The sequence below is a fragment of the Myotis davidii genome, unplaced genomic scaffold (genome assembly GCF_000327345.1).
Source record: "Myotis davidii unplaced genomic scaffold, ASM32734v1 scaffold94, whole genome shotgun sequence".
In the NCBI taxonomy this organism is placed as follows: domain Eukaryota; kingdom Metazoa; phylum Chordata; class Mammalia; order Chiroptera; family Vespertilionidae; genus Myotis; species Myotis davidii.
In genome coordinates, this window is record NW_006285313.1 from 2,086,722 (window position 1) to 2,104,352 (window position 17,631).

The following is a 17,631-nucleotide window of genomic DNA, read 5'->3' on the forward strand; positions in this document are numbered from 1 at the left end:
GGCCCCAGGGAAGATCCGTGTGGCCATGCTTGGCCCGTGGGAGCCTTGCAGCTTTTGTTGCTCTTTTTGACCGGCCCAAACCCTAGTTTTGGCCTCCTCTGTCTTCATGGCGAACGCCTGCTCTCCTTCTGGAAGTTACAGTCTCGACACTTTGGCCTCACACGGCTGCGGCCGAGCTGCCCTCTGGAAGCCCGCAGTGCCCTGCGGAGATGCTGGGCTTCCTGGGAGTTCCCTTGGTAGGGTGCTCGATGGCACTGGGGCTCTGGCTGCTCCCTGTCATTTCTTCCGTCCTCTGGCCTCACCAAGAAGCCTCGAGGGGAGAGACTGTAATATTTAGAACTGGGACTCAGCCACCATACCATGTGAGGGGCCCAGCAAGGCCTTCTCCGTGGCCCCAGCCCAGGCCAGGACTCCTCGGGCAGCCCCGGGAAATCTTTCCAGAGGGCACATTGTTTCCCGGCCTGGACCATTCCCCGGAGCTCAGAGCACTTCTGTAACACGGCCATAGACCAGCAGGAGTGTGTGTGCTTGTGTCACTGAGCACGACCAGGCCAGTCACTGCTGCTCCGCCGGCCATTCCCAGTCCTCCCCACCCACCCGTCCACCTGCCGCCCGCCCGCCAGGCACAGCTGTGTCACGGCTCCTTGCGAGGCGGTGTCCGGGCAGAGCGTCCACACACGGCCACGCTCACACACGCCTGTCTTTCCTGCGCAGACCCGAGTGCTGCTTCAGCTCCTTCCGGAGGCTGGATGCCCGAGCGGCTACCGAGAAGTTCAGCCAGGACCTGGGCTTCCGCATGCTCAACTGCGGGAGGACAGACCTCATCCACCAGGCGATTGCGGCCCTGGGCCCAGACGGGGTCAACACCATGGACGATCAGGTGCGTTCGGAGAGCTCCTCTGTGTGGGCAGCTTGGGGGGGAGGGGGGAGTGGGATGGGGGCGTCTTCCTCTCGAGGCCCAGCCTGTGGCTTCAGACACACCTGGGCTTGGGCGCCATGTCACAGGGTGGCATTGGGACAAGCTCTTCTCTGAGCCTCCGCGCCCTCCCCTCCACCACAGGGATCACGGTGCTGCCCCGTAGGGTCATGGTGGGACTTAGCCTCTGGCACATGGTCAGTGCTCAGGAAGCGGTCGTTCTGGGTGTTGTCCACATGCTGACGACGACGATGATCCCTGGAGTCTGTTAATCAGGCCCTTTCGGTTTAGCCGCTTCATGTTCCTGAAGCAGGGACGGGCCCGGCACAGAAAAAGGAGCTTCTCCCACAGGGCTCCGAGCCTGCCTCAAACTCCAGACCGTGTGCAGATGTGCGGGGAGGCAACCAGGCGTGTGCGGGGTGAAACGACGCCAAGCTCCCCTGCGGCGGTGGCGTTTCTCCGAGGCCCGGTCCTGCGTGACCCTCGGCCTTGGTGTTTACACAGTGACCTGTGGGCAGACAGCCCCGCGCCATGATTAATCTCAGGCCGTTTCTGTATCTCTGGGCACGAGGCACGGATTTCCGAGGCCAGGAGATGTTGTCTACACACAAATAACCTAATAAACAGCGCGGGCTCCAGGCAAGCGCTTGCCAGGATCCAGCTGAGGAATAACTCTTCCCACCGCGGCCTCTGCTATTACCGGCCCCGGAGAAGGGTTCCCGGCCAGGAGGCAGCCGTGCGCCACCCGCCTGCACCCCGGGAGGGCTGGGCCTCAGCTTCCGGGAGAGCTCGGAACGTCTCAGGAGCACGAGACGTTACAGTAAAGTATCTCCACCTCCCAGGAGACCCTGCAGAGGGTGAGCTTCACAGCCCGGGACCTGGCTTTCGTCTCTGCCCTGTGTCACTCGTGTGAGGCTGTGGACACGTAATCTCCCTCTGCCCCTCACCTGTAAAATGGGGACAAGAACAGAGCCTCCTAGCTGGGGTGTCATGGCGACTAAATGAGATAATGCATGTTAACTGCTCACAGGGTGATTGGCACGCACAGGGCTTGGGTGGGCGGGGTGATGGCCGTTTAATGTAGCAGCAGTGATAGTGCTGTGTTAATTACTTAGCTCAGGCAAGGTAATCCCACCCTGTAGCAAGCAATTTGTACAGAGTAATTCATACTCTTTACCCCCACCCAGTGAGGAATGCTCTTCCCATTCTAAAGATGCAGAAACTGCCCAGCCCTGTGTCACTCGTGTGAGGCTGTGGGCTGAGCACTGGACCATGCACCAAGAGGTCACGGTTCCATTCCCAATCAGGGCACATGCTCAGGTTGCTGGCCCAATCCCCAGTGGGAGGAGTGCAGGAGGCAACCGATGTCTCTCTCTCACACCCTCTCCTTTCCTTTCTCTCTAAAAACCAATAAAAACATATTTTAAAAAATTAAATTAAAAAAAAAAACAGGCACAGAGGGGTACAAGTCACTTGCATACAAAGTTTACCCTCCCCCGAGGCAGAGGAGGCCTCGCACCTGCGTCCGCCCCACGGCCTGTGCTCGTGGAAATGCCCCTCCCTGCCCTCCGGGTGCCACGCGCCCAGCAGGCCCAGGGGAGGCCAGCACCGGGCGCAGGATCACTCGGATGAGCAGCGGGGGAAGCAGGACCCTTGGATCTGTGGTTCTGGGGCAGAGGCCTGTGGAATACGTCCCCGTTCTGCTTCCTGATAGTTTCGCTTCTGCCTTTGGCTCCCGTAGGGTATGACGCCGCTGATGTACGCCTGTGCTGCTGGGGATGAAGCCATGGTCCAGATGCTGATCGATGCTGGAGCAAACTTGGACATCCAGGTGCGTAAGCCCCAGAGCTGTATCCAGGCCCCTAGCCCAGCAAGAGAGCACCGCAGGCTCTCCATCAGCCGTGCTGCATGCTGGGTGCAGAGTTTTGAACAACTGGGTAGAGGTGTCTCAGGACTGGAAATCCAAGGTGCATGGCGATCACAGTTAGCAAAGATTTGGGCTTTCTGAGAGGAGGGTGCTAAGTGGGGGAGTTGAGAGAATGGCCACGATCCTGCTGGTGCCTTTTACCTTTTATCAACCTAATCCCAATCCCCAAGTGCTTCTGGCTGTGCCTTCCTCTGAGGCATCAAGTGCTCCCTCTGCCCAGGGCAGACATCACTAATTGAGCATCCTTTTGAGCCTTGTCCACAGGGTGCTCCAGGCAGACATTACCAATGGAATGTGGAAAGCACCCGAGTTAATTCCTAGTCACCATCCCTGCAGGGTACCCCCTTTGCTCACTCGGGTGCCTGTGTGACCTGCCTGGGAATGTCACTCACTCAGAAACACTGATCGTTTGTGGTGTTTTCCCAGGTTCCTAGCAACTCTCCCAGGCACCCCTCCATTCACCCCGACAGCCGGCACTGGACTGCGCTGACATTTGCTGTGCTGCACGGACACATCTCTGTGGTTCAGGTGAGCTCCTGCCAGGTGTGCACTGCCATGGGCTGGGCCCCAAGCATAGCTTCAGCCTCAAGGAGTGAGCCGTTGCCTCGGCTGGAATACCAGAGGTGCTGCTTAAGGCAGAGCCCCGCCTGGTTTGTCTCGAGGAGAGGGCTTTGTGTGAAGAAAAAAAGCCAAGCAGTCCGGGCCTGCCTGGCATCTCCATGTCTCTGGGTGAGTCTCAGGGCCTGTTGGAATCTGTGCCCATGTGCTGTTCTCTCTCCGCCATCGTTCCAATCCCTCGCTTTTTCTACGCCCTCATGAACCCCCACAGAGCTGCCTCTGTGTCCCGGCGCCCTCCCGGGTCTGCCTCTCCCCGGTAATGGCCCAGTGTGCCACTTTCCGGAGGCAAGACTCACCTGTGGAGCCAAGCCATGTTGTTGGCCACCTTGGCTCAGTAGCTGGGACAGGTGTGGGTTCGGGTCTAGAAGGGGAGCTGTGGCAGAGCAGCATCGAACCCAGCCACGTTGCCGCTCGACTCCCAGACTCCTTTGCTCCTCCGGGATTTGACACTCCTTCCTGGGAGGCCATGTAACACCCTCACTGTCCACTAGAGTGTGAGTCCTCTGAGGGCAGGGCCATGTCCAGCCTCTTCACCACCGTCCTCGAAGCCTGGCCTGTGGGGCACTCGGTAACGGGTGGGTACCAGGCCGGCTGCCACCTCTGCCTGCTTCTCGGCTCTGCCTCCTGAGGATCTGAGCACAGGTCCAGCCTGGCCCAGGCTTGCCTGGTCTGGTGCCCAGTTTCGCCCCAATGGGCAGTGCCCCACTCCTGCCGCCTTGGTGCACGGGCTCTGGCACTGGTGCCTGACTGGTTTCTCGCTGACGGCACCCCAGCTCTGCACACACTGCAGTGGGGGCTGAGGTCAGCCCGGCCCCCCCACCTGGTCTCCAGGGGAGAGGCAGGCGGGGTTCCCCAGACTCTGCCAAGCACAGGCTCTGAGGAGGGTTTGGTCTCCAGAAACCTGGGGTGGAGGCGGGGAGGTGGCTCCCTCCAGAGCGGCCGGTCAGGAAAGGTGAGGCGCTCAGAGTCACCTGGTGGAGTCGTGCGGACGCCACCCCTGCCCAAGGCAAAGCTGGCCCAGCTCAGCTGGAATGGCCTGGTATCTGTTAACCCTGCCCCGTGGCCCCTGGCAAGGCCTGCCCAGATTGGGGAGGCCTCCTGGTGTCCTAGGCAGCAAGGTGGTCCCACAGCCCCACCCATTCCCAGCCTCGGGTAGCTCACCGAACCTGATGAGAACTCAGATCCACCAGTCACTGAGCCGCTGCAGAGAGGGGCACACCACTTCACTTAATCCCCAGCAACGCTGCGAGCGGTCCCCTCCCATTTCCCAGATGAGGAAGACTGAGGCTCAAGAGTTGAGCTGCCTGCACTAGCACTCGGCTCTTTCGGACTCTGACACCCAGGCCTTCCCACATCTCTGCTGCCTCCCAGAGCCCCCGTTTCCCTCAGTACTTTCTGTGCTGCTCATCTACATGAGTTCTTGGAGGGTCACTGCAGGAATAGCTCAGAGGTCCCCCAGCTTAGGGGCTTGGGCCAAGGCCACAGGGTGGAGGCGAAGATTCTAGAAACGTGGAGCCCTGAGGGGCACCTGGAGTTCTGCCATTCTGGTTCCTCGGGCACAGCCTCCTGAGGCACATGCCCCCTAGTCCCCTGCACTTACGTGTCCTCCCTGTGCCCCGACAGTTGCTGCTGGACGCCGGCGCCCACGTGGAGGGCTCAGCGGTGAACAGCGGCGAGGACAGCTACGCGGAGACGCCCCTGCAGCTCGCCTCTGCGGCTGGTAGGTACATGCTGCCCTGCCCTGCCCGCCCAGCAAGAATCCCCAACTGCCCCTCCCCATGTCACCCCCACACATGGACCTTGAAGCCCCTCCTCTGGGCCCTCTGGCCGCATCGCCGTACCCAATGCCCAGGCGGGCCCAGCACAGTGCAGTGCATGGTGGGCACGTGCTCAGTCCGCCTTGTCCCTTAGGGAACTACGAGCTGGTCAGCCTGTTGCTGAGCCGAGGCGCGGACCCCCTCCTCAGCATGCTCGAGGCCAACGGCATGGCCTCCTCCCTCCACGAGGACATGAACTGCTTCAGCCACTCGGCGGCCCACGGCCACAGGTACCTGCTGGGTTCCCGCCCCCCGTGATGTGGGGGCACAAACCAGGTCTCGGGAGCCTGGATCCCCAGTGGGGAGCAGAAGACCTTGGCTGGAGATCTCTCCAGACCAGAAAGAGGATCCGGCACCGGGGCCCAGAAGCGGGAGGGTCCCTGGCAGACCTGGGACTGGAGCCTGGGCTGTGGACGCCCAGGGCAGGCCCCGTTCCCCTTGACTCTCTGCTTGGGACTGCGGGGCCGCCTCTGGGCCTCGGCCCTTCCGTGCCGGTGGAGGTTTGGAGCCAAGCGGCTCCCGACGCTCCCGCCCAGCAGATGGCTGGCCACGCAGAGGCTCCCGGGGCTCAGGGAAGCCACGTCCTGCCCAGGGCAGATGGTGGCCGGGCTCCTGGGGCCACGCCTGCCCAGGGGTGTGACGGGCAGCAGCAGGCTGAGGGCAGAGCCATTAGGCAGCTCCGGGGGGGAGAGGGAGACAGGAAGGAGGTTATTAGAAGGCTGAGGGCAGGTGGACGCCTGCTTCCCGTTCCAAACACTGTTCTCAGAGCCAGACTGTGCCCTCGCCGCGGTCTCCCCCGACCCCCAGGCTTTCCCTCTGCACCTGCTGGCCCTGCCCCCAACTCACTCCCTAAACCAACCTCGCCCTTAGCTGCCAGCTTGCACATCACGGCCTCTCTACCCACCCGCCCCCATTACCCACCCAGTATTTCCCCCACTGCAGCCTCCTCACCTGCCTCTCACTCTCTGGAGCGCCCCTGGTCCTGCAGGAGGTCTCTAGGCCATGAGCTGGGCTTCCTGGCACAGCCTGGCCTCCATCAGAGTGGGGAGGGGTGAGAGGAGGATGTGAGCCCCCAGGTGACCTTTGTCCTGCCCCTGCCCCAGCTGCCCCAGCCACCCCAGGATGTGACGGGATGAGCCTGGGGCCTGGAGCCTGGGGCCGGGGTCTCCACTTCTGCCCACTGTGGCCTCAGGTGTGTGCATCTCCCCTAAATGAGCGTTCACAGGGCCTCCCAGGCTTCAGTGCCAAGTGTAGGGGGACACACTCTGGCAGGTCTGACACTACACATTCGTACGTGAACGAATTCTGTACGACATTCGTCTTCACGTTCTTGTTAGTGGCAGGGAGTCTGTATGAGCGCGGCTGTGCTGCGGACACTCCGTGGAAGGTGGACGCTGTCTCAGGCTGCTGTGGTCAGGCTCGGCATTGAGGCTGTCACTGGCCCAGGTGACCTCCTGGAGAGGGTGCTCGACACCTTGTTCTGCAGACAAGCGGTCAGGGCTCAGAGAGGGGGAACAACGTGGTTGAGGTCACACAGCCAGGACAGCAGGCCCTCCAGGCCACAGGCACTCAGTGGACACGTCCGTGGCGGGACCTCATCCCCTTGGTGCCTGGCCCACAGGAACGTCCTGCGGAAGCTCCTGACACAGCCGCAGCAGGCCAAAGCAGACGTGCTGTCGCTGGAGGAGATCCTGGCCGAGGGCGTGGAGGAAAGCGACGCGTCCAGCCAGGGCAGCGGCGGCGAGGGGCCTGTGCGGCTGAGCCGGACCCGCACGAAGGCCCTGCAGGAGGCCATGTACTACAGCGCGGAGCACGGCTACGTGGACATCACCATGGAGCTGAGGGCACTGGGTGAGGCCCGGGGCGTGCGTACACACACACGCACACACGCGCGCGCACACACATGGAGGAAAGCGACGCGTCCAGCCAGGGCAGCGGCGGCGAGGGGCCTGTGCGGCTGAGCCGGACCCGCACGAAGGCCCTGCAGGAGGCCATGTACTACAGCGCGGAGCACGGCTACGTGGACATCACCATGGAGCTGAGGGCACTGGGTGAGGCCCGGGGCGTGCGTACACACACACGCACACACGCGCGCGCACACACACACACGTTCTGCTCTTCAGAGCGCCTGCAAGCCAGGGCTCACGGCAGACAGGCCTCAGGGCAGCTGAATGTGGGGCGGCGTGGCCTGCCCAGGCCTGGTGTGGGCGGCCAGGACGGGAGAGGCCCTGGGCCCCAGGCAGTTCCTCTGCAGGGACCCGTCTTGGCTCAAGCCCTTGGCCTCCACTGCCCTGGTCAGGCCCTGGGAGGGGCAGCACTGTGAGCCTCATGGGACCAGGTCAACATTTCTGGTCAACTAGACGCTCTCCGGCCCCTCGCCAGCCTCCCTCATTCCCGGGTTTGCCAGGCTATGGCTGCTCCTCTGGGGACGCTGGTCACATAGACCTGGGCGCGTCATAGCCGGCCACCTTGGCCATCGCTGATGATGCTCATCTCAGGCGACTCCGTGCAGGAAGCACAGCCTGGTACTGCTCACTGTGAGAACCTGGCACAAGACGGCGTGTTGTTCCTGTCACGGGGCCACACACCCACCCAGTGCAGGACAGAAAGCAGGAGGCCACGCCGCCTTCTGCTGGCTACTCGGCCAGGGTTCCTCACTGTAAAATGGGGTGTATCACACGCCCTGCAGTCAGTCAACCGAGGATGCTCATGCCACTTACAGCGGGTCCAGAAAAGCCATCCCTTCTGACCCACAGTTCTCTCTCTCTAGTTCCCAGGAACAGTGCTAGTTTTGTCGGGACCTGCACAAAGCAGTTTCACCTGCTGTGGCCCCACCGACACGCCTGATGGGATGCGCACTGAAGCCGTGTGATGGGGCAGGGTCAGCTCAGGCTTCTAGGCAGGCGTGGGGTCCGTATGTCCTGCTTATAATGAGTGCGTCCTCCCCAGGAACTCCGGGCCCACGGGCAGTGGGACAGTGTGGCCCAGGCTGAGCTGCAGATGTTCAGAGCCAGGCGCCCTGCATTTGGGCAGAGGACCTGGATTCCCTCTGACCCCTCAGGGCGGCCTGTCGGGAACGGGCGATTTCCTTCCACGGCTGCGCTGAAAGGGTGCTCAGCACACAGGGTGGGGCCCGGGCCCAGGTGGGGTGTTCTCACTCATCCCAAGGCAGCCTGCCAGAAAAGGGGTCAGTGTGGGGCGGGCGCGGGGGTCTGCGGGAGTGCTCACAGGGGATGACACCGGCCCTTCTCCCCGGCCCAGGCGTCCCCTGGAAGCTGCACGTCTGGATCGAGTCCCTGAGGACCTCCTTCTCCCAGTCGCGGTACTCCGTGGTGCAGAGCCTCCTGCGGGACTTCGGCTCCCTCAAGGAGGAGGAGTACAACGAGGAGCTGGTCACCGAGGGCCTGCAGCTCATGTTCACCATCCTCAAGACCAGCAAGGTGAGTGTCGCCGGGCCGGTCCCACCCCAAGCTCAGGAGGCCTGCGTCCCAGAGCCGGCAGCCCTGAGCCAGACCACAGGGCAGACACGTAGACAGACTGACCACGGGCAGACACGGGGACACCCCCACGCACACAGGTGCACACCTGCCCACAACAACTTGCGCTGCCTGGCCACGGAGGGCAGAGGCCGCGCCTTTGTCTGGGCTGGAGCCTGGCCAGAAAGGCAATCGGGGGAAGCAGTGGCGAAGGAACAGGCATCATTGTGCCAAGGCAGATCCAGAAGGAACAAAAGACAGAGGCTGCTCGAATCCTGGGCTTTTGAAATCAGCCTGACGTACACGCCACGGTGGGCAGGCTAACGGGGCTCCCTGCCTCCCCACAGAACGACTCCGTCATCCAGCAGCTGGCCGCCATCTTCACGCACTGCTACGGCAGCAGCCCCATCCCCAGCATCCCAGAGATCCGCAAGACCCTGCCGGCCCGACTAGGTGAGGCCCCTTCCCCACGGCCCTTCCCCCTCTCACCTTTGTTCTCCTTCCCCCGGTGCCAGGCCTGGCCTGTTTCTCTGTTCTTCCCTTTGAACCCCCCTCGCACCCCGGAGGTGGGCTCCTCGGTCACTCCCTTCTTCCCTCTCGGCACAGATCCTCACTTTCTGAACAACAAGGAGATGTCGGATGTGACCTTCCTCGTGGAGGGCAAGCTGTTCTATGCACATAAAGTCCTGCTGGTGACGGCTTCCAACAGGTGGGTCCAGCCCCCGGGTGACCAACGTGCATCACAGAGCCCCCTCCGCCCACCCACGGGGCCACGGGGCCGAGAGCACCGAGGTCATCGTCTTTATTCGAAAACAAATATTCTGCAACGGAAAGTCAGTTCCCTGGCCACAGGTGTCACGGTCATTCCAGTGGGGACAGAGCAGGGCTGGGCCCAGCTGTCAGCCGGGAGCTGTAAAGTGTCACTCGCTGAGGATTATTCCGGGAGCACGGCAGTAACTTCTAAGTCGCTCCCTCTCCCGGTGACGGGTCAGGTGATGGACGGTGCCGTCGCGCACAGTGACAGGAAGTCACGTCCGCCTGTCTCGTCCCCTTGCTCCAGGTTCAAGACGCTGATGACCAATAAATCAGAACAAGATGGCGACAGCAGCAAAACCATCGAGATCAGCGACATGAAGTACCACATCTTCCAGGTGGGTGGGTCTCGGTGCTGCACGCTTTGGGGGGCAGCCGCGAGTCCATCGCAGCCTTCCACCGCAGCCCGTGTCCTCCTGCATCAGTGGCCGGGCCGGAGCGTCCAGGCCACGGTAGCCGTTCCATGGTGGAGTGGTAGCTTCAGGGCCTGGGCACACTGACACGTGTGAGAACAGGCGTGGCCCGTGTGCGAGCCCTCGGGCCTCAGCGAGCTCCCGCAGCAGGGAGGTGGTCCAAGCGCCTGCTGGCAACGCAGAACCTGGGGCTGAACCCCGACCTCCGAGGTGGGTGGGGACTCACGGTGTCGGCTGCATCAGTCCCCCGAGCCGTGCTGGCCGAGCAGAAAAGGGCATGAGGAGTCCATCCTGTGGTGGAGATCAAGGGCAGGTCTTCTGAGCTCTGCGCTTTGGAGAACAGCAGAGGTTGCATAATGGAAGCTCCACAGCTGGCTGCCAGGCGAGGTCGGGAGGAGACAGGCTGGGCTGAGCTCCTTTCTGGAAAGTGGCAGCTGCAGGTCTCTAGACTGAGGTCCAGAAGCAACGAGTGTGGGGGTCCTGGCCCTGCACAGCACAGGCTCGTGACCTAAAGGGAGAGGCCCGTTTCCCAGAAGCCCCATCTGAAATGGTCGTCTCCCTCATGCCCTCACTCGTCGTTCGGGTGCTGGGGACTCGGCAGGAAACAGGGCCCCTGGGCTCAGGAGGCAGGGCGTGAAATAGTGGGACAGGTGGGGTGGGGGAGCAGCGGATCCTGCGGGACCCTTCCCGGAGGACCCCGAAGACATCCTCCCTGGGGAGTGCCAGGCTGTGCAAACTTCATCCTCCTCTGCCTGCAGCCACCAGCCCCTCAGCAAGGCCCTGAGGGAGCAGCTCTGGTCTGGCTCCTAGGGACTTGCATTCTAGTGCCTTCCAGGCACCACAGATGGCTGGGCCTTGCCAACACCAACTCTCCACATGCAGCAGGCGGCTGCCTTCCAGGCCAGGAGCAGCTCCCAGCCCACGCCCAGGGGCCCCCCTTGCTGAGGGGCTGCCCTGAGGCCATCTTTTAGCGAAGAATCCTGGGAGCTCTCACCTGCCCACCTGGGCCTTTTGTTTTGCCCTGATAGTCAAGCCGTCTGGCTGGTGCCCAGATGGTGAGGGGCAGGCACTGTGTGCCGTGGTAAGATCACCAGGGGAGCCACACTCCTCAGTAGGGAGGGACTCGTGTCTCCCGGGCCTGCCCTGGGCTGACACAGGCTGGCCAGGCCCCCTCCCTGCTCCTCACTCCAGAGGCTGGGCTCCTTCCCTAGACCCACTGGTGCCTCTCCCAGCCTGGGGCCCATCCTAACAGAGCCCGACTGTGCCACCGGAGCTGTTTACTCACACACTTGCCAGTTCCCTGCTGGAGCCCTTTCTTCAGCCAGCCAGGGACACTGTCCTTCTTCCAGCTGGGAACCGCCCCAGGCTGCAGCGTGAGCGCAGAGCTGCCACTCCGACCTCAGCAGAACTGAACGGAGCTCCCCTCCTGGCCCCACCGCCTCGGGCCCGACTCCAGAGGCTCTGTGCTTTCTTTGCAAGGGAACAACCCCAGGAGGGCGCAGATCTGGCTCTACCTCCACGAGGAGTCCCATACAGACAGGGGAGCTGAGCCGGCTTCTGCCACCCTCAGAGCCCCACCTCCCCCGCCCCAGCCCCGTATGTAGAATTTAGGTAAAAGGGGGGGTGATCAGCATGGTACCTGGTGCATGGGAGGACTCTGGTGTGGGAGTCACGGGGCCTGAGTGACCTAAGCCACACCAGCTTCCCTCCTCGGGCCTCAGTGCCCGGCTGTGACTAGATCTTCCCTCCTGGGCGCGAGAGGAACGCCTCCCGGACGGGAGTCAGGAGAGAAAGGTCTTGGGCCGACTTCTGAGGTTGCTCTCCAGCGAAGATGCACACTGGAGTCTCAGCTTGAGCGGGAATTAGAGGATCTGCGGACGGGCCGGGCTGGGGTCCAGGGGAGCAGCTGGAGTGGCACTCGGGGGGCCGGGTGAGGACATGGGCACTCGGGTCCACTTGGCGTTCACACACCTCTTCTCGCTGCAGATGATGATGCAGTATCTGTACCATGGAGGCACGGAATCCATGCACATCCCCACCGCCGACATCCTGGAGGTGAGGCTCTGGCCGCTGGGTCAGACACGGGACCCAGTGCCCACCTGTCAGGTCTCAAGCCCACTTTCAGCCTTTGGAGAGATGAGGGGAGGAAGGTGGCCTCTGAGAGGCCCTCCTGCTTCTCCACTGGTCCTTTGTGTGACAGGAAGGGCCCTTCTGAGAGGCTGGGGAATTGTGCACCCATGGAGCCTGACCTCCTGGCCACACCTGGGAGTTAGGAAGGGACTCCCAGTGCGGGTGGTCGGCCCTGGAGGATTAGAAGGCTGGGCCTCCCCCTCACCTCCTCCCGCTTACAAAACGGGCCTGTTGCTGCCGGGGTACAGGGCTGCAAGGCCATGTAGACAAAGCGTGTAGTTTAGCGTTACAGACTCCCAAGGTCAGAAATCCCAGCCAACATCTGTCCATCCTGCACCACCGGGTGTCCCAGCAAATACTCAGCTGGCTTAGAGCAGACATAAACCAGGGCCCTGGGAGTGTCCTGCTGGTGTGGGCGGGCCCCGGAGGTTAGGCGGACACCCGCCTGGGCCACAGGCCCAGCCCCACATGCCCAAGGTGCTCTGTCCCCCACAGCTGCTGTCGGCTGCCAGCCTGTTCCAGCTGGACGCCCTGCAGCGGCACTGCGAGATCCTGTGCTCCCAGACCCTCAGCGTGGAGAGCGCCGTCAACACCTACAAGTACGCCAAGGTGAGGACCCGCACGCCCTCCGCTCACCCAGGCGCCCCTGAGGTCACTGCTGCCCCGTGGGGCCACATGCAGCGTGAGGCCCGAGTCAGATCCAGTCCACGGGGCCTTGGTTTTCTCCTCAACCTGGTCCCTGTAATCTTCCCCATCTCAGCAAACAGCATGACCACCTGCTCAGACTCAGGGGTTACATTTGATTTTTTTAAAGAAAAACTCCCACAGCTAGGCCCTCTCCCTCCACTGTTTCCACCATTACCTCTCCGACCGCTATGCTGGCCTCGCCTCTGTCACTCCTCTCCTTAAACTCTGCCTCCAGGCAAATAAAATCCTACCCTCACCAAGCTCTACGAGGCCCCTGGGGCCCTGCCCACATGTCTTCCAGCCGCCTGTCTCCCCTCAGCTGGTTCCTACCCCAGCGCTCTTGCTCTTGTGAGAACCACCCCTCCTCTGGGAGCTCCTTCCTGCGCTCCGCTCCTCACGAGGCAGCTGCCACCCACCGCTTCCTCCCAGCACTGACTTTGTGGGTTGCCTTGCTTGTTTGGCTCTTTGGCTTCTCCGAATCCCCCAGACTAGAGCATCAGCCCTAAGAGAGCATTGCGGGGACGTGACCTCGAACCTGGCGCCCAGAGCGGTCCCTTGGTATCTGCCGAGTTAAAGGAGTTACTGAGCATCTACCTCCTGACCCCTGTCCACCCAGCAGTGGACAGTCCCTGGCCTTAGCAGGGAGCTTCCAATCCCATGGGGATAAGGCCATTCAACACCATCCCCATGGGACACAGGCAGGAGACCAGAGACGTTCCTGGTGGTGCAGCTGGGATTGGAACCCAGTCAGTCCAACCTGAAGGAGGTGCTTAGGGAAGGCATTCGATAAGGGGGTGTCACCTCAAGCTGCAGAAACAGGACATGCCCCCCCCCCCCAAGGCCGGGCCCGGGGGGGGGGGGGGCATGCGAGGCTGTGGTCTCACCCCTTCTCCGTCCCCACAGATCCACAACGCCCCCGAACTGGCCCTGTTCTGCGAGGGCTTCTTCCTGAAGCACATGAAGGCCCTGCTGGAGCAGGACTCCTTCCGGCAGCTCATCTACGGCCGCAGCAGCAAGGTGCAGGGCCTGGACCCGCTGCAGGACCTGCAGAGCACCCTGGCCGAGCGCGTGCACTCCGTCTACATCACCTCCCGGGTGTGAGGCGGGTGGGGTCCGCACACCCAGCCCCATCTGGGCTGGGACAGGCTGGGAGCGAGTGCTCCCGGGCGTCTGGACACAGTGTAGCCAGAGCCTACGGACGTACCAGGCCCCACTGGGCAGGGCTCATTCTAGGACCTCTTTCCTCAGACATCCTCTGGTGTCTGTCTGCCCCCGGGAAGTTAGATGTGCCCTGAGCCCACCTGTCGCTAGGCAGCTGCACCCTCAACCCCTCTGTCCCAGAGCTGTTTGCTCAACCAGTAACGGGCAGGGGGTAGCTGTGGCCAGAAGGCGGAGAGCCACTGTGTGCTCACCCGTGTGCCCCTTCTCCTCTCGCGGTGGTAGCTGATCCTGACTCACCTCTGCTCTAAACAGCAGACCCCGGACCTCAGTGAGCTCAGACTGGCTCCTGGGCCTCCTATGAATGTATAGAAGATACACTCTGTTTGGGCCCCAGGCCATCTCATTCCAAAGCCAATACTTTTCCTCAGTATCCAATCTCTGAACTTCCTCAAGGTCATGCCTTTGAAAGGCTGGCTATGGGCCGCCTGGGGGCCTGCACAGAGGGTCACTTTGAGTTCCGTTTTCTTTGGTTTCTGGGCCTCTTTTGGGGACCGCCAACGTGCTCAGTTAGCGGTAGAAGACAGTTCCCCAGCTGATGCCTTCCGAGCTTTTCCCACGGAGCCTGGTGGCCTCGGCTTCTGTTGTTGCTGCTGGGTTTAGGGCCCGACACCCCAGGCCTGGGTCAGGCTGCCTCTGTGGGCTCAGGAGGCAGAGCCCTAAGGGTGCCCTCGGGCAGATCTCTCAAGTGAACCATCCTTTAATTTGGACTGGGAGCTGCAGGTGTCGGGGAGCCAAGGGACGGGCACTGCAGGACCAGGGAGAGGGGAGGGCTGGGGGGAAAGGGCTTCCCCTCTCCTACCTGCCGACACTGCAGGCTCCGGGCTCTGCTGGGGCTGGGGCGGAGGCGCAGGGTCAGGCCTGGACACTCATCATATTTATGGACCAGACACTGGGGGGCGCTCTGGACAGCCTACTCGGGGGTAGCCTTCCTGAGCTGTCCGGCCGCACCTTAGACACTATTTATTCACCGAAAGTCCCGGGCACTCAGGCGGCGGCGCTGCGGTCGCCTGGAAAGCCGCCGGGGCTTGCAATCTGGGAAATATTTTCGACTAGCTGCTTGAGCTGGATGTACAGAGGAAGAGGCGTATTTTATTGCTATATTGTATGATACTGTAACTGTACATTAATGTCACTATTGTAAATGTACTATGGTTTTATTAACAATAAACACCCGTGAACAATGACCTTGGCCTCATCGCTCCCAGTAGAGCTGCTCAGAGTCAGAACTGGGAGAAGCCCACGTAGGAGCAGGACCAGAACCCAGAGCCGGTTCCCTGGTCACTTGGGTTCTTCTCTCTCTCTCAGGAAGAAAAACCCACCAAAAGCTCTGAGGTGCCCCAAAAAACCCCCCCCCCGCCCCGCCTCACCCAGGACCTGAGCCTGGGTCCTACCCTTGCCAACTCCACGGCATGGAACAAGTACAGTAAACCCTCGATTTTATGGACCTCAATTTAAAGGAGAAAACTTCTCATCCGTGTGTCATGTGGAAATTAACATCCTGTTAATTTTAAAATGCTTTTAACCAAGATTTGCTTATAATTAAATTAACAGGGCTACATTTTTGTTATTCGCTGTTACTTTTAACAAATTTTAGCGAATAAGCCATATGTTGGAAAAAACACGAGTAATCTCACTGACACATATTACATACCTACAACTGTAGTCTCCATGTTTAAACCCAAGAGTCACCGCTTATAAACAACGTGCAGCAAGTGCTTAGCACGTGACCACACCGCATCGCTTGCAGTGACTGGGTCTGTCGTTCTGTGGCTGACTCGGCAGTTTCTACGCGTCCCGCCAATGTGCCCCGTGCACTAAGCCACGCCCCAGCCGGTGCGTTTGTTTACTCGTGGTGAAAGCGCACATTGACTAGGCCTATTCAGTATAAATTTAAAATCAATCATACATATAGGGAACTTTTCTGTGAAACTGAACTTTTCATACATGATTATAATTATACAAACATGCCTATGTAGTAAAAACAGTTAAACTAATTTGTCAATTTTTTAACATATGTGATCAGTAAACCTACTTTCTTATGTAAAGGACTTTCGGCTTTAAGGGACACCCCCTCACCTGAATCTGTCCCTTATATCGAGGTTTTACTGTACATCCTTTGCTAGGTCTTAGTTTTCTTCTGTCAAATGAGGTAGCTGATAACATAAAATGGTTCCCATTTGTTAAGCACTTAGGTGCCATTGACTGGACAGAAGGTGTCTGCCTGGAGGGACCAGGGCCTGGTGACAGGAGTAAGACACCTACCAGGGGTTTAGGGGTTTTTCTGATCTCCCCTGAGTCCCAGACCCCCACCCCTAGCCCCAGTGTGGGAGCTGTTGTTGGGGTCGTCCTAATAGTTGCTTGTAAACTCCTGCATAGTCCAAACCTGTGGGCTCAGTGAGGTGGGGCAGGCCTTCTCCATCCTGGTCTGGCCGGATGTAGGCACCTGTCCCTCCAGAACCTGCGAGCCACCTGGTAATGGAGAGAGACAGCCGGTGACTCGGGCCCAAGGGTTTCCCGGACCCAGTTTGTTTTAGGTGACAAGTCCAGGGCCCCTGCCTGTAGAAGAAAGCAAATTGCTCAGGTCACTGGGAATACTGACCGAGTGGCTGTGGGAACCGGGGGACATGAAGACCTCCTGGGGTCTATACCAGGAAAGGCCCCTTTCCCAGCTTTGCTAGGTTTGGCCCAGATGGGGCAGCTAGAGGCCCAGTCTGGGTCCTGGCAGTGGTGGGGAGAGGGCCCTGCATGGACACATGGCGCCCTCTGGGGGGCAGGGGGAGGAGGTGCGCTCACGACACCACCCTCTGGGCAGAGGCCCTGTGAAGGTTGCCCCTGGCCCAGCCCTCCCCATCGGCAGGGGCTGCCCTTCAGGGGTCTGCGTCCACCCTCCCCACAAGTCCCCCCACCCTACAGGACGCCCTCAGGCGATTACCTCACCTAAGGCAAGATGGGGAGGCTGGTCCTGGATGGGGCTCAGCCATTGCCTTCTCTCCTTTGGAGGGAAGGGCAAGTTAAAGCAAAGATGATATTACAAGGTGTAGGACCCCTTTGAGCCTTCATGTAGCAGGAACACACTCTTCTGAGAGCACTTAAAACAATAATTAGGGGGAAATCAGACATCCTCCCAAAGGACTAGGAGGCTCTAATGGAAATGGAGGCGGTCACCTCACCTTCTCCTGGCGGCCAGGCTCCTACCCGGGCCACTGCTCCGGAGCATGGGGCCAGGCACCCTCCAGCAGCTCCAGGCCCTCAGCCCAGCAGGCTGGGGAGGAAGTGGATTCTCCTCCGCAGTTCTGGGAAACCAGAGGCTGAACGTCTGTTCTCTCTACGGAGGGATCCGTCCTACTGCAGCCGTCCCCTGGGCAATCAGCTCGCACTTCTGCTGCTGGAGCCTGCGCCTCCTCATCCACTACCGGGGCCCCAATCCAACCAGGGCCCCAAGGCCAACACTGAGCCGGCCTTCCTCCACCTGGGCCCGCCCTGCTTTCCTGCTCCAGGCCTCCCTTTTCCTTTCAGTCTGAACCCCCTCAGGCACCAGAAAGCCCCAAGCCTCCCCTTTTCTGCCCCCACCCCCACCCCCACCCCCACCCTCTGCAGAATCCACACATTGTAA

At 60.9% G+C, this 17,631-nt stretch overlaps 1 protein-coding gene and 1 long non-coding RNA gene across 2 annotated transcripts in view; one reads left to right on the forward strand and one right to left on the reverse strand.

The window, feature by feature from the left end:
- Positions 1-12,623, reverse strand: part of LOC107181884 — a 23,446-nt gene extending 10,823 nt beyond the window's left edge. Inside the window, exons 1-2 of the long non-coding RNA XR_001512594.1 lie at positions 12,552-12,623; positions 4,854-4,861 (exon numbers count right to left, since the gene is read on the reverse strand). This is a non-coding gene — a long non-coding RNA (uncharacterized LOC107181884). The remainder of the gene's footprint in view (positions 1-4,853; positions 4,862-12,551) is intronic.
- LOC102773593 (ankyrin repeat and BTB/POZ domain-containing protein 2) overlaps positions 1-15,202 on the forward strand; it is a 156,347-nt gene extending 141,145 nt beyond the window's left edge. The window contains exons 5-17 of the mRNA XM_015559017.1: positions 715-880; positions 2,658-2,747; positions 3,270-3,371; positions 5,085-5,181; positions 5,373-5,508; positions 6,900-7,129; positions 8,540-8,718; positions 9,102-9,207; positions 9,361-9,463; positions 9,815-9,905; positions 11,967-12,035; positions 12,606-12,719; positions 13,701-15,202. Coding sequence (XP_015414503.1) covers positions 715-880; positions 2,658-2,747; positions 3,270-3,371; positions 5,085-5,181; positions 5,373-5,508; positions 6,900-7,129; positions 8,540-8,718; positions 9,102-9,207; positions 9,361-9,463; positions 9,815-9,905; positions 11,967-12,035; positions 12,606-12,719; positions 13,701-13,898 — 1,681 coding nt within the window. The 3' untranslated portion in view covers positions 13,899-15,202. The remainder of the gene's footprint in view (positions 1-714; positions 881-2,657; positions 2,748-3,269; positions 3,372-5,084; positions 5,182-5,372; positions 5,509-6,899; positions 7,130-8,539; positions 8,719-9,101; positions 9,208-9,360; positions 9,464-9,814; positions 9,906-11,966; positions 12,036-12,605; positions 12,720-13,700) is intronic.
- The last annotated feature ends 2,429 nt before the right edge of the window (positions 15,203-17,631 follow it).